Source organism: Natator depressus, chromosome 20 (assembly GCF_965152275.1).
Source record: "Natator depressus isolate rNatDep1 chromosome 20, rNatDep2.hap1, whole genome shotgun sequence".
In the NCBI taxonomy this organism is placed as follows: Eukaryota; Metazoa; Chordata; order Testudines; family Cheloniidae; genus Natator; species Natator depressus.
Genome location: NC_134253.1, coordinates 25085925 through 25099020, shown reverse-complemented (window position 1 = coordinate 25099020; position 13096 = coordinate 25085925). Strand labels below are relative to the sequence as shown.

The window sequence follows — 13096 nt, the reverse complement described above, 5'->3', positions numbered from 1 at the left end:
GAATTAACTGAGTGGGCTCAGTGGTTAGAGCAGGGCTGGGTGAAGGACTCCTGGGTTCTATCCCCAGCTCTGGGAGGGGAGTGGGGACTAGTGGGTTAGAGCAGGGGAGGCTGGGTGCAGGACTCCTGGGTTCTATCCCTAACTCCCCTCCCCCCCGCCATGTGTCTTTGCTCAATTTGCTTCTAATCTCTGTTCCTCAGTTTCCTCCTCTGCTCCCCAGAGAACTGGGCTGGGAGCCATCAAATACTTCGCAGCCAGGCCACCGGAGACGTATCAGGGGGAGGGGATCGGAATTTCAGCTCCTAATGCAAAGGGCTCCATCCCCATCACCCCTCCCGCCCACCCCAGATGCCAATGGCTGCCCCATCTGATTAGAAACCAGGCCCGGGCTTAGCAGAGCTGATTATCCACAGGGAAGGGGGCTGACCCGGCTCCAACAGATCAAAGACCAACCCAGGTCCAGCAGGAGCAGATGAAAACCTCCTTCCATCCCCGCGCTGGGCTGTTAGCACATGCAAGTGACACAGGCTGGCTGGGGTGACGGATCCATTGCACTGGGACCCAGTGTTTTTAGTCTCCATTCATTCTGCCCCCTTCTAATCCCTCTGTCCCACTTCCTGGGAAGATGCTTTGATCTATTTCCCTCAATTCCCCACCCTCCTGCCCCCACGGTTCACTACACCTCCCCCCATGACCTCCAGCAGCCAGGATTATCTCCCCCACGCCCCTGAAACGCCACCTCGATGGGAGTTAATCAGGTTAAGGAGCAGAGCTGGGCCTTGGAGAGTGATAACGGGCCAGGCTAGCACATGGGTGGGGGAACCAGCACCACGAAATGCACAAGCAGGCTCTCAGACCACATCCACACTGCAGACTCCTGACAGCTCTGGCCAGCGGGGGCGCGAAGAGGTGCGATCCCCGTCTGACAGCCAGCAGAAGAGCCCAGTGTAGCTGCAGCCATTGCACTTTTGGCACGGGAGCTGGTTTCGCTCCTAAGCCAGACCCGTACGCAGCACAGCTTGGCCAGTGCCCACGCTTGGCCGGTTCTCCTGGCGTCGCATCACCGGGACAGCGCTCGGCGATGTGGAACAGTTAAATCAAGACGGGTGTGAAAATCCCCCCGCCTGCAAAGCGCCAGGGGCGTGCGGACAGAACTCCCAGCGCACACACAGATATGTCAATGGCAAAGCATTGTCATCGCTTGGGGCGGTGGAGTTCCTACACCAGGGGAGAAACAGGTTCCTCGCTCGGGGTCATGCGGGCAGAGCCATGGCAAGCTAGCTCTTCCGGTATCCAGTGTCGAGTAGACACACCCTTAGTGTGGACGAGGCCTCAGTAGGGCAGAAACTGAGCCCCAAGGTTTGAGTGCCAGCATTCACCTGGGAGCATAGTCATCATTTAAGGCTGAAGGGGCCATTGTGATCATCCAGCCCAGGCTCCTCCAGAACGCAAGCCGGAGCGCTGCCCCCTAGCCCAGCCACCTGCACGCTGGAGAACCCCCCTCCCCCAGCCCAGAGCTCATGGCTGAGCCACAGCACGGCCTTACCCAAAGACACCCCCCTTGATGGAGACTCTACAGTATCCTTAATACCCCCGTGGGGGGATGGCCCAGTGGTTAGGGCAGTAACCTGGGACTTGGGATCCCTGGGGTCCATTCCCAGCTCTGCTACAGGGCTCCCTGGGTGACCTGGGCCAAGCCACTTAGGCCCAGCTCCTCCAAGGCATTAGACACCCACTGATTTCCCTGGGAGTTCGGTGCCTAACTGCTGTGAGGGTCTGGATCTTGGCCCCCCTGCTTCTGAAGTGGGGTATTAGCCTCACCCTACCTGACAGAGAGATAGCCTCTGAGGTGCCCAGACATCATGGTGATGGGGCCACATGAGAACATGAGATAGAGCCACACAGGGAGTCACGCACGCAGACCCCACGCAGGGTGGAAGTCCTGCAGGGACCAGATTTCACACAATGCAGGCTTTTTCACAACACACGGTTAACCTGTGGAACTCCTTGCCAGAGGATGTTGTGAAGGCTAAAACTATAATAGGGTTCAAAAAAGAACTAGATAAGTTCATGGAGGATCAGTTCATCAATGGCTATTGGGCAGGGATGGTGTCCCTAACCTCTGTTTGCCAGAAGCTGGGAAAGGGCAACCAGGGATGGATCACTTGATGATTCCCTGTTCTGTTCATTCCCTCTGGGGCACCTGGCATTGGCCACTGTTGGAAGACAGGGTACTGGGCTAGATCAGGGGTGGGCAAACTTTTTGGCCTGAGGACATCAGGGTTCCAAATATGTAGGGAGGGCTGTGCCTCCCCAAACAGCCTGGCCCCTGTGCCCTATCCAGCCCCTCCCACTTCCCCCCCTCAGAAACCTCCCTCATCTCCTTGTCCCCTGACCGCCCCCTCCCGGGACCCCACCCTGCTCTCTGTCCTGACTGCCCCGCCCCCTATCCACACCCATGTCCCCTGACAGGCCCCCCCAGGATTCCCACACCTATCCAACCCCCCCCCCCCATCCAACTGCCCCCTGACTACCCCCTGGGACCCCCTGCCCCTTATCCAACCCCCCACTCTCCCCCCTTGCCATGCTCCTCAGAGCAGTCACGCCGCCTGACTGCAGCCAGCCACAGTGCTGGCGACACAGCGAGCTGAGGCTGCGGGTGGGGATGGGGATGGACAGCAGGGGAGGGGCCGGGGGCTAGCCTCCCCGGCCAGGAGCTCAAGGGCCGGGCAGGATGGCCATCTCTGGGATAGATGGACCTTTGGTCTGACCCACTATGGCCGTTCTTATGTTCAGATCCACATGTCTAATCACACCCACCATAGCCCCCCTGCTAGCCAAGCCAAGCGGAACCTTCCCCAGGCTGTCCTGAGCACAGAAGGCTCTGGGGGCGGTTAGCTCACAAGGACCATGCGGCTCCTGTATCCAAGCCCCAGGGCAGGGGCCTTCAGCTATCCTAATTTTACAGTCCCCAAGGAGGCGGAACAGAGGAGTTACAGGAGAGGACATTCCCACCCAGTACATTTTATTAAAGCACGAGAGGACAGTCAGGGCAGGGAGTCACCCCGGCAACGCACCACTTCCCCTGGGCGTTTGCGGAGACCAATCTGCACGGCTGGAGTCAGTCGAGGCAGCTGGTAAGAGAACATGAGATTTAGCATCTCTGCTCCACTGACCCAAGCTGCTCCCCTTCCACTCACAGCAAATGAGTTTAGCCCCAGGTGCGTAATTCACACAGGCAGGTTTTCCGAGGTGCTCCACCGGGGCTCCCAGGCGTGGAGGACCCACAGCCAGCAATTCACCAGCAGAACAAAAGCCTTGAGATGCTCTCGCTCACTCTTCCCTAGCTGCACCAGCTCCCCTCCCTGACTCTGCAGTGGGAGACCTCTGACAGCAGAGGGGGCCCAGGCCCCAGTTACTTTCCTGCCATAGGGAAGGGACAGAGAATCCCTCACAGAGGGCCTGACTGAGAACTACCAAGTTACCCTGCCCCGTTCAGCCTCAGCATCCTTCCAGGTGACAAGACAGGCTTCGCTTGTGCCATTTGTGGCACGAGGCAGGTTAACCACGTAGGGTTAAGCCACCCCTCATCCCCAGCTACAGGGCATGGAACACGCCATGGGGGAATATGCACCACGGGAGACATTAGAGGAGGAGGAAAAAGTCCAAGGAGGTAGCTGCAAAAGCACTTTTGTTCAGGGGGACACAGCTGCCCCCGTCCCTCCGCAGGGCTCCCAGCTGAGTGGGATGGTTGTTTTTTGTCCAGTCACGGGCTTTGGGAGGCCCCAGGAGCGCAAGGATGGTGGCAGCCCCCCACGCTCAGGTTACAGGGGAGACTTGCTGGACTGGCCCTTCTTCTTGGCTCCCTTCTCTGGTGCTTTGACCACAGTCAGCTTCTTGGCCATGCTGGTGCTGGCTTTCATCATCACCTCGTGTTCAATCTTCTTCCGGATGCCGACTTCCAAGTTCTGGGGAAGAAGGAGGCCGTGAGGCAAATTAACCCAGCAGCAGCCATCTAAGCAGGGGCCTCCTGGGGAGGAGCCAGGGGCTAAATGGGAGCCCTCTAGTCCCTGCACAGCCCACGCCTCTCACCTCCCTCCACCACTCTACCAACGAGTGCAACTGACCAGGTCTCAGACTGAGCAGGTGAGACACCTTTGGAAGTTATAGAATCATAGAACTGGAAGGGACCTCGAGAAGTATTTAGTCCAGTCCCCTGCATGCATGACAGGACTAAGTATTATCTAGATCATCCCTGATAGGTGTTTCTCTAATCTGCTCTTAAAAATCTCCAGTGATGGAGATTCCACAACCACAGTCCGCACACGGAGGGCAGGACTTGCATTGCTCCCTCGCAGGGTTCCAGGCTAACATTACGCATGTCCATGTCTAGCATGGTTCCAGTCATGTTTTTGTTAGGGCTGTCAAGCGATTAAAACAATCAATCAGCAGCATGGAAGCATGTCCTGTGGAATGGTGGCCAAAGCATATGAACGTTTAGCATATCTGGCACGTAAATACCTTGCGATGCAGGCTACAAAGGTGCCATGCAGACGCCTGTTCTCACTTTCAGGTGATATTGTAAATAAGAAGCTGGCAGCATTATCTCCCACCAATGTAAACAAGCTTGTTTGTCTTAACGATTGGCTGAACAAGAAGTAGGACTGAGTGGACTTGTAGGCTCTAAAGTTTTACATTGTTTTGTTATTGAGTGCAGTTATGTAAAAAAACATTTAAAAACCTACATTTGTAAGTTGCGCATTGCGATAAAGAGATTGCACTACAGTACTTGTATGAGGTGAATTCAAAAATACTATTTATTTTGTCATTTTTACAATGCAAATATTTGTAATCAAAAGTAATATAAAATGAGCACTGTACACTTTGTATTCTGTGTTGTAATTGAAGTCAGTATATTTGAAAATGTAAAAAAAATCCAAAATATTTAAATAAATGGCATTCTATTATTGTTTAACAGTGTGATTAAAACTGATTAATTTTTTAATCGCAATTAATTTGAGTTAATCACAGGAGTTAACTGCGAGTAAATCGACAGCCCTAGTTTTTATTGGTTAGCTGTATTAGAGTAGTGGCTAGCAGCTCCTGTGGCAGACCAGGACTCCACTGTGCTAAGTGACGTACGAACACAGAAGAGAGTTCTCACCCTTGCAGAATTTACAATCAAAGGCAAGAGACAAGAGATGATACAGACAGGCCGACTGAAAGGGGAGCACAAGGAAACAATGAGACAATATTGGTCACCACGATACGTTCAGGTAGCGGCCCATGTGGAGAAGATAAAGCAGATTGGAGTAAGTTAAAGCTTTGATTTACAACCCAGAATTTAAATCCAGTCTATTCTCCACAGGTTCTTATCCTGCTCTTCTTCACCTCCCAGTCACACATCATACAACACAACTGACACCTGTCACATGTGGCTCATTCTCTCTCTCACTGAACATGGAGATGGAAGGGACCCTGCCCCGCAGGACATCCAGTCTAGCTCCTGCTGGCCCAGGCTACCCCCTCATACCACCTTGTTCACAGCCCTTATCAAGCTCCATCTTGAAGCTAGTTCTGGTGTTGTCCTCACTGTGCTGACTGGGAGGCTGATCCAGAACCTCCCTCCTCCGATGGTTAGGGACCTGCTTCTAATTTCCAACCTCAATTGATTCGCGTGCAGTGTCTCCTCACTGGTGCGGTCTGTTTGGTAGATGTACACGCTGCTCTGTGTTTACACTGGAGGATCAGGCTGGGGCTTTGTAAAACTGACAAGCAGCCACCCTATTACTCCTGGAGAGGAGCCTCTACACCCCGGGTGGCCAAACTTACTGACCCTCTGAGCCACGTACAATAATATTCAGAAGCTCGAGAGCCGCACAACCTTTACACATGCATTTTTAAAAATATTAACATCCTACTTACTGTATCTTGGCTAATTACTGCTAGAGCTAGAGGCCTTTTGGGTCTCCATCCTGGCTGTAAGTCTTTGGAAATCCGGCTGATATGTTGTCAGGGCAATACAGAGGCGCTCTGTCAGACGTCGATCTGTAAGAGCTGCAGGACGTTTCAATTTTACCAACTCCATCACGGAGTACAGCGACTCACAGCAGTATGTTGGGGCAGAAATTGAAATGAGTCGCACATGAGTCTTCCTGAGTTGAGGACACATCGTTCCTGGTGCTTGCTTGTGGAACTTGATTGCAGACTGTGATTTATGCACCCTCTTTAAAGCACGGTCCTCCTGGAGTTCCAATAGTTCCATTTCCACGGTGAGTGTTTGGGGAACTGGACAGCCATCGTTGATTGCATCAACCATGAATGGGGTTTACACGAAAGGCGAAGCAGGGTCTCCACTTCTGCAAGTCTTCAAACCTGGCCAGAAAGTCATCAAGCAGACCTTGTACTTTACCTCTGTATTCCTCGAGTTTGTGATCCTCTACTTCGATTTCTGGGAACGTGTTTACCCTATTCTTGAGATGGGGAAAGTGGTTGAAGTCTCTTGACACGATGTCTCTTTGCAGAAGCTTTAACTTGTTCTGGAACCTGAAGATTGTCTGAGTAAGGTCAGAAATAAATCTGCGGAAACATAGCCAACAAATATCGCTAGTTGGGGTTTACCTTGTATATCTGTGGATTTGTCGAGGTTTACCTTGTATATCTGTGGATTTGTCGAGAGCTAGGCTGAATGCTAGAGAATTCTTTAGATTGTTTTGCATCTTGCTTGCAACATCAGCACTGATCTGGGAGATACGCCTCTCTGTAGTGTGGCACGAAATTGGAATGTGTTTTATTAGTCGTTGAAGTTGTGTTATTTGGATCTAAAACTACAACCACTTTCGCAATATTCTTCTTAACAAATTCATCAGAATATGGACCTTTAGCAGGAGCGATGTTCCATGGCATAACAAAACTAGCTTTGGTCATGTCAGCTTTCTTACTGAATGCCGAAGGCAGTGTCTGTTGACTGTTTAGGCATAATTTTAATGCAGTTAGCTTGTTTTTCCTTAATTCTGATTCAGGAGGGTATTTAGATGAAAAGTTATTATTTGTTTCACAGTGATGTTTCAAGTTGCTCGCTTCGTAGCGAATGAGCAATGCATTGCAGATAAGGCACAGAGGTTTACCACCTTTAACAATGAATGCAAACTCTTCCTCCCATTCTGGCTTAAAACTTCAGTTTTCCTCTTCATGCTTGCATTTCTTACCATTTGAAGTTATCATTGACATCCATTAAATTAACGTAGTGTTAACACTTAAATCTAAAATTATTCAAATGCAACTTATGAACCGTAAATACAGCCTGTATTCTGCAGAATTCAGGGAGATCGCAAGCACACCAGGTCCACACAGAACAAAGTCTGAATATAGAAAGACAAAATTTCCTGAAATTTCTCCACAAGCCCTGCACTTTAACTTTAAAAGGACCACACTGTGATTCACAAGCTGCAGTTTGGCCACGCCTGCTCTATAACTAGGTCTCTACCAAATTCATGGTCCATTTTGGTTAATTTCATGGCTATAGGATTTTAAAAATAGTAAATGTCATGATTTCAGTGATTTAAATCTGAAATTTCACGGTGTTATGATTGTAGGGACCCAAAAAGGAGTCGTGGGGGGGGGGGGGTCGCAAGGTTATTGTAGGAGGGGTTGCGATACTGCTACCCTTACTTCTGCACTGCTGTTGGTGGTGGTGCTGCCTTCAGAGCTGGGCAGTTGGAGAGCGGTGGCTCCCGGCTGGGACCCCAGCGCTGAAGGCAAAGCCGCTGCTTTGTAAGTAAGGATGGTATGATATGGTTCTGCGGCGGCTCTGCCTTCAGAGCTGGGTACCCGGCCAACAGCTGCTGCTCTCCGGCCACCCAGCTCTGAAGGCAGTGTAAAAGTAAGGATGGCAATACCACAACCCCCCCCTAAAATAAACTTTGCCACCCTCCTTTAACTCCCTTTTGGGTCAGGACCCCCAATTTGAGAAAAGCTGGTCTCCCCTGTGAAATCTGTCTGGTATAGGGTAAAGGGATACAAAAGACAAGATTTCATTTGGGAGGGGGAGGAGAACAGATTTCATGGCCAGTGATGCGTTTTTCATGGCCATGAATTTGGTAGGGCCCGATCTGTAACAAACTGAGCTATAAACGCTGCCACTGCTGCTGGGGGCAGTTTGTTCTCCACACACCACCTCACCTTTTTCAGTTTCTGCTGCTGGATCACCCGAGCTTTCTTGGGAGCAATTATCCGGCCTGGGGGAAAGACATGGGGGAGGGGAGGTAAGCATTTGGCTCCCTGGAAGCAGAACTCAATGCCAGCAGCTGAACTGCCCCAGCGTGGGGAACCCCAGCCTGTCAGCCAGAGAGCCCCTGTGACGGTCCTGGGGGAGAAGAGTAGGGGGGCAACAGCCGCTCCCTGGGGACTGCAGGGGGATGGGGCTTCGGGGGCCCTCTGGAGTGTGGAGGAAAAACAGGTCACTTCCCCCCCAGCTCGGGGACCAAGGCCCTGCTACCCCCCCCCCCCGCCCAGCCCGGGGGCCAAGGCCCTGCTCCCCCCCCCGCCGCCCCGTGGTCTCGGGGCCCAGCCCCGCCCCCAGGCCGCTCACCTCCCTTCCGGGGTCCCCGGACCCCCTGGGCCGCCGGCTTCTTCCCCCCGCCCGGCTTCTGGGCCTGGAACTTCTGCTTCCCCTGAGCCATGAGGCGGCCTCCACTTCCGGCAGAGCCCCAGTGCACGCCGGGACACAGAGCGGCAAACCACGCCCCCCAGCGCGCCGGGGAAAACGTCACTTCCGCTGCATGCCGGGATAGAGGGCAAACCACGCCCCAGTGCATGCCGGGATAGAGACGGTCCTGGGGGCCAGTGAGGTCACTCCGCCCAATTCCAAATACCCTCATTCCTCCCCCCCCGTGCAACGCTCTGAGGGCGCTGGGGGAAGCTCCCTCGGCCCCCGTTTGCTCTGGTATCAGTGAGCCCAAAGCCCAGCCCCGGGGAGCTGAGGGAGAATCTCCTGTGGCAGCGGAGGGGCTATGACACACGGGGAGGGGGGTGGTCAGACTCCATCCAGTAGGGGACACGCAACCCACACACATCGAAGCCCTGCTAATTTAGCCAGCTACAGGCATCACCCCACGCGGAAAAGTGGTTGATGGTCAAAGGCGATGGGGATTTATTAACAGCGTGTAAACCAGAGCCAGGCGCAGGGTGTATTACCCCCACCCACAGTCTTCGTCTCTGCGGAGGGAGAGCCGAGCCTCTCTCCACCCCTTCGCAGCATGAGGCAGAGCAGTTATTGGCCCCGGGGGTTCACTCCCCTTTCACGGCCCCGGGGAGGGCCTCTCGGAGCTCTTCAGGGCAGAAGACACCAAGCTCCGTGATGATGCCCCCAGTGATGAGCTCGTGCGGCGTGATGTCGAAGGCCGGGTTCCAAACGCCGATCCCTTGGCAGGAGAAGAACAGAGACACCGTGAGCCACTCAGCAACGTGACATAAATATCCAACCAAGAATTCCCCCACCGGCCCAATATCGCCGCCTCCTCTTGCACCAGGATAGCCCACTGGTCCACAATACTGTTCGGGGATACACCCCCACTGCAGTACCTGGCGCTGCAATCCTCACTCCATTGACATCTGTCAGCTCCTGGCTCGGCCGCTCCTCGATCACGATTTCAGCCCCTTCTGCCAAGCTCAGGTCGCATGAGGTGCTAGGGGCCGCCACGTAGAAGGGGATCTCATGATGCTTTGCAGCGATGGCCAGCTGGTAGGTACCCACTTTGTTGGCGGTGTCGCCGTTGGCCACCACCCGGTCGGCTCCCACGACGACAGCTGGGTGAGGGAATGCAACGCTTAAAGTCCTGGAGGGGCGATTCCTGCGTCACATGACCACCAAGGAGTCAGCAACGAGATGGCCACCTTAGTATACGTGTGATCCCATCGCAGTCCCCTCCTCCCGCCCCCTCTCTACTGCTGGTCAGCCTGGTGACTGGCAGACCCCAATCCTCCCACACCCCCCAGGGACTGCAGAGGGCCCCAACCAAGCAGCTCTGTGGAGCACCCAGCATGATTCTCTGAGAGGCAGTGATGTCCAGGGGAAAGGGCACCATGCTGGGAGAACACCGTGATTCTATTACTGGCTATGCCCAGATATACCCAGCAGAGCAGTTGCAAGCCATCACTCCTCTCTAGGACTCAGTGTGTCCATCCCCTCATAAACGGGGGACAATGCTACAAATACACCGGACTGTGTGTAAAGTGCTGCGAGCTCCATGAATGAGGTGCCCTACATACAGAAATAGGCGTTACTGTGTCAGCCATGTGCAAGACCGGCTGAAGCAAGCTGGTGCTGGCTCCGGTTGGTGTCATGATACTGGATTAGATGGATCCACTGAGGTATTGATTCCCATGAGCGTGCACCTCAAAGACTCAATCAAGATGGGTCCCCATGGCACTGGGCACGGCGCAGACGTTCCCCCTCTGACTGAGACCGGGCCCCATCGTGCGTGATGCTGCACAGACCCCGGCCGAGATCGGGGCATCATCATGCCGCTTTGCAGATGCCCGCCCTTGACTGAGATCAGGGCTCTATCATGCCAGACTCCAGGACAGCCCCTGCCTTGCATTGCTCACCAGCTGAACAAGCCCTAGGATCCACATCTCCTCCGAACAAGGCCAGCTGCCACCTGTGACGGTGGGGTTCAGGCTGCAGCTTGTCTCCCACTCACCCGACACACCCTTCTCCTTCATGGCCACAGAGACCATGCTGTCTGCGATGAGCGTGGCTGGGATGTGATCGTACACCAGCTCGTAGGCTGTCAGCCGCGCCCCCTGGTTGTACGGCCGCGTCTCTGTGCAGTAGACGTGCTCCAGACGGCCCAGGGCGTGCAGAGAGCGGATGACACCTGCAAGGAAGAGGGGAATTGTGAACGGTAGCGGCGGGAGGGCAAGAGGTTAGTAAGTTGGAGAGCGTGGGCTTGTGTGGTCAGAGCAGGGTAGCAGGACCTCTGGGGTGAACTCCCCTGACCTGGGAGGGGAATGGGGTCTAGTGGTTAGAGCAAAGGTTGGGAGTCAGGACTCCTGGGTTCTACTCCCTGGGTCTAAGTAGGAGGGTTGGAGGGTGGGCTAGTGGTTAAAGCAGAGGGAACTGGAAGTCAAGACTTCTGGGTTCTCTGGCTCTGGGAGGGGAGAGGAGTCTAGTGGTAAGACCCAACTCTACTTTGCAGTCCTGTCAGACCCCCCCTCCCCTTTCCTCCAACCCAATCTTTACAGGCAATGTGGCTCCCCCCCGGTGTGGGCAGATGCCCCCTCCAGCCCCACTTACCCAGCGCGGTGCCATAGCCGGCGGTGGCCAGGGAGCCGGTGTTGCAGTGGGTCAGCACCGTCACCTTGTCCTGCGGTGACGCCTGGAGCAGGTGGCGTGCCCCGTGCTCCCCGATGCTCCTGTTGTCCTGCAGATCCTTCTCCAGCATGGCCTCTGCCCACTGGATCACGCTGGGGGGTGGGGAGAAGGTTAGGGCATGGCGCCCTCGACCCCAAGGAAGGGAAGGGGCTGCGGGCCTGGCTCTCACCTCTCCCGCAGGCTCTCGGCTGTGGCCTCCTCACGCTGGGCCTCCTGGGAAACAAAAGCCCCCAGCTCCTCGGCCGCCCGCGCCATGTTCACAGCTGTGGGCCGCGCAGTCACCAGGTAGTGGAGGGAGTCACGGATGAAGGTTTCCAGGCAGGCCTTGTCCTGCCCCATGCCAGCCCCACCATGCAACTCCACCGCCAGGCTCAGGCACCCCACGATGGCAATGGCAGGGGCACCCCGCACCTGGGGGACAAGGGGCACTGTCAGGGTGGAGTGGGATCCAAGGACGACATGGGAGGCTTTAGAGGGTGGGGTGGAAATACTGCAGGGGAGGAGCTGCCACCCCAGGTCAGAGCAATAGTCCAGCTAAGCCAGTCCCCAGGGCAGCCCGGACTCAGTGTCTACAGCCCACCACGTCCCCATGCCCATACTCAGCCCTGTGCCCCCCTCTGTGCCCAGCCCTGCACCCCCTACCCAGCCCTGTGCCGAGCCCTGCACCCCCTATCCAGCCCTGTAGCCACTGCGCCCTTCCGTGACCTGCCGCACCCCCCTCCCCTCTCCAGGCTGCAACCCCAGACCCCCTTTCTCCCCACGGGTGCAGCCCCCACCTTCATGGCCCGGATGGCCTCCCAGCCCTGGCGCACGCCGCCGATCTCCTCATAGCAGCTCCGCTGGGGCAGCAGCAGCTGGTTGAGGACGCGCAGGGAGCCGCGGCGGTAGCGCAGGGCCTCCAGGCTCATGGCCCCGCGGGCGGCGCAGCTCGGCCCGGGCCGGACCTGGGCCATGCGGCTCCGCAAAGGGGCGGGCTGGGTCCGAAAGGGAGAGACCCGCGCTGCGCCGCGGCCCTAGCGCCGCCGGTCCCCGCCTGGGCTCTGCCTCTGTGAAAGCGGGAGCTTGCTCCGGCAGGACCTGCCTTAGACCCCAGGCGTCCCGGCCACCCCTGCTTTACCCACTAGACCCCCCGCCCTCCCCAAGCTAGGGAAGAGAACCCAGGCGTCCTGGCCACCCCCTGCTCTCACCACTAGACCCCCCCGCCCTCCCAGAGCGAGGGAGAGAACCCAGGAGTCCTGGCCCACCCACTCTAACCACTAAACCCCCCTGCCCTCCCCGAGTTGGCGATGGAACTAGGGTTGCCAATGCTCCAGGACTGTCTTGTAGTTTCCAGGAACTAAAAATTAATCTTTAATTAAAGATTAGTCATATGATGAAACCTTCAGGAATACGTCCAACCCAAACTGACAACCCTAGATAGAAGCCAAGTGCTGATCCCTCCCCCACTCTAATCACTAGCCCCCACTATTCTCCCTGAGCTAGGGATAGAACCTAGGGGTCCTGACTCCCAACCCCAGTCCACTGACCATGCGAACTCTAGAACCTAGTGGACATAAGAATGGCCACACTGGGTCAGACCAACGGTCCATCTAGCTCAGGATACCCCGGCAGTGGCTGGGCCAGATGCTTCAGATGGAATGAACAGAACAGGGTAATTATTGAGCAACCCATCCCCTGTCGTCCAGTCCCAGCTTCTGACAATCAGAACAACCACAGCAT

The 13096-nt window shown here is 55.5% G+C and overlaps 2 protein-coding genes across 2 annotated transcripts; both read right to left on the bottom strand.

Moving 5' to 3' along the window:
- Window positions 1-3015: 3015 nt before the first annotated feature.
- Window positions 3016-9074, bottom strand: C20H19orf53 (chromosome 20 C19orf53 homolog). Its single transcript, XM_074934909.1, has 3 exons — window positions 8591-9074; window positions 8182-8237; window positions 3016-3968 (listed from the first exon to the last, which is right to left on the bottom strand). Exons 1-3 carry the CDS (start codon window positions 9072-9074, stop codon window positions 3825-3827), a joined length of 684 nt encoding a protein of 227 aa, XP_074791010.1. The 3' UTR covers window positions 3016-3824.
- A 59-nt stretch (window positions 9075-9133) lies between these two features.
- Window positions 9134-12361, bottom strand: MRI1 (methylthioribose-1-phosphate isomerase 1). The gene is made up of 6 exons (XM_074934908.1): window positions 12154-12361; window positions 11547-11788; window positions 11300-11469; window positions 10704-10880; window positions 9583-9807; window positions 9134-9422 (listed from the first exon to the last, which is right to left on the bottom strand). Exons 1-6 carry the CDS (start codon window positions 12328-12330, stop codon window positions 9289-9291), a joined length of 1125 nt encoding a protein of 374 aa, XP_074791009.1. The 5' UTR covers window positions 12331-12361; the 3' UTR covers window positions 9134-9288.
- Between the last annotated feature and the right edge of the window lie 735 nt (window positions 12362-13096).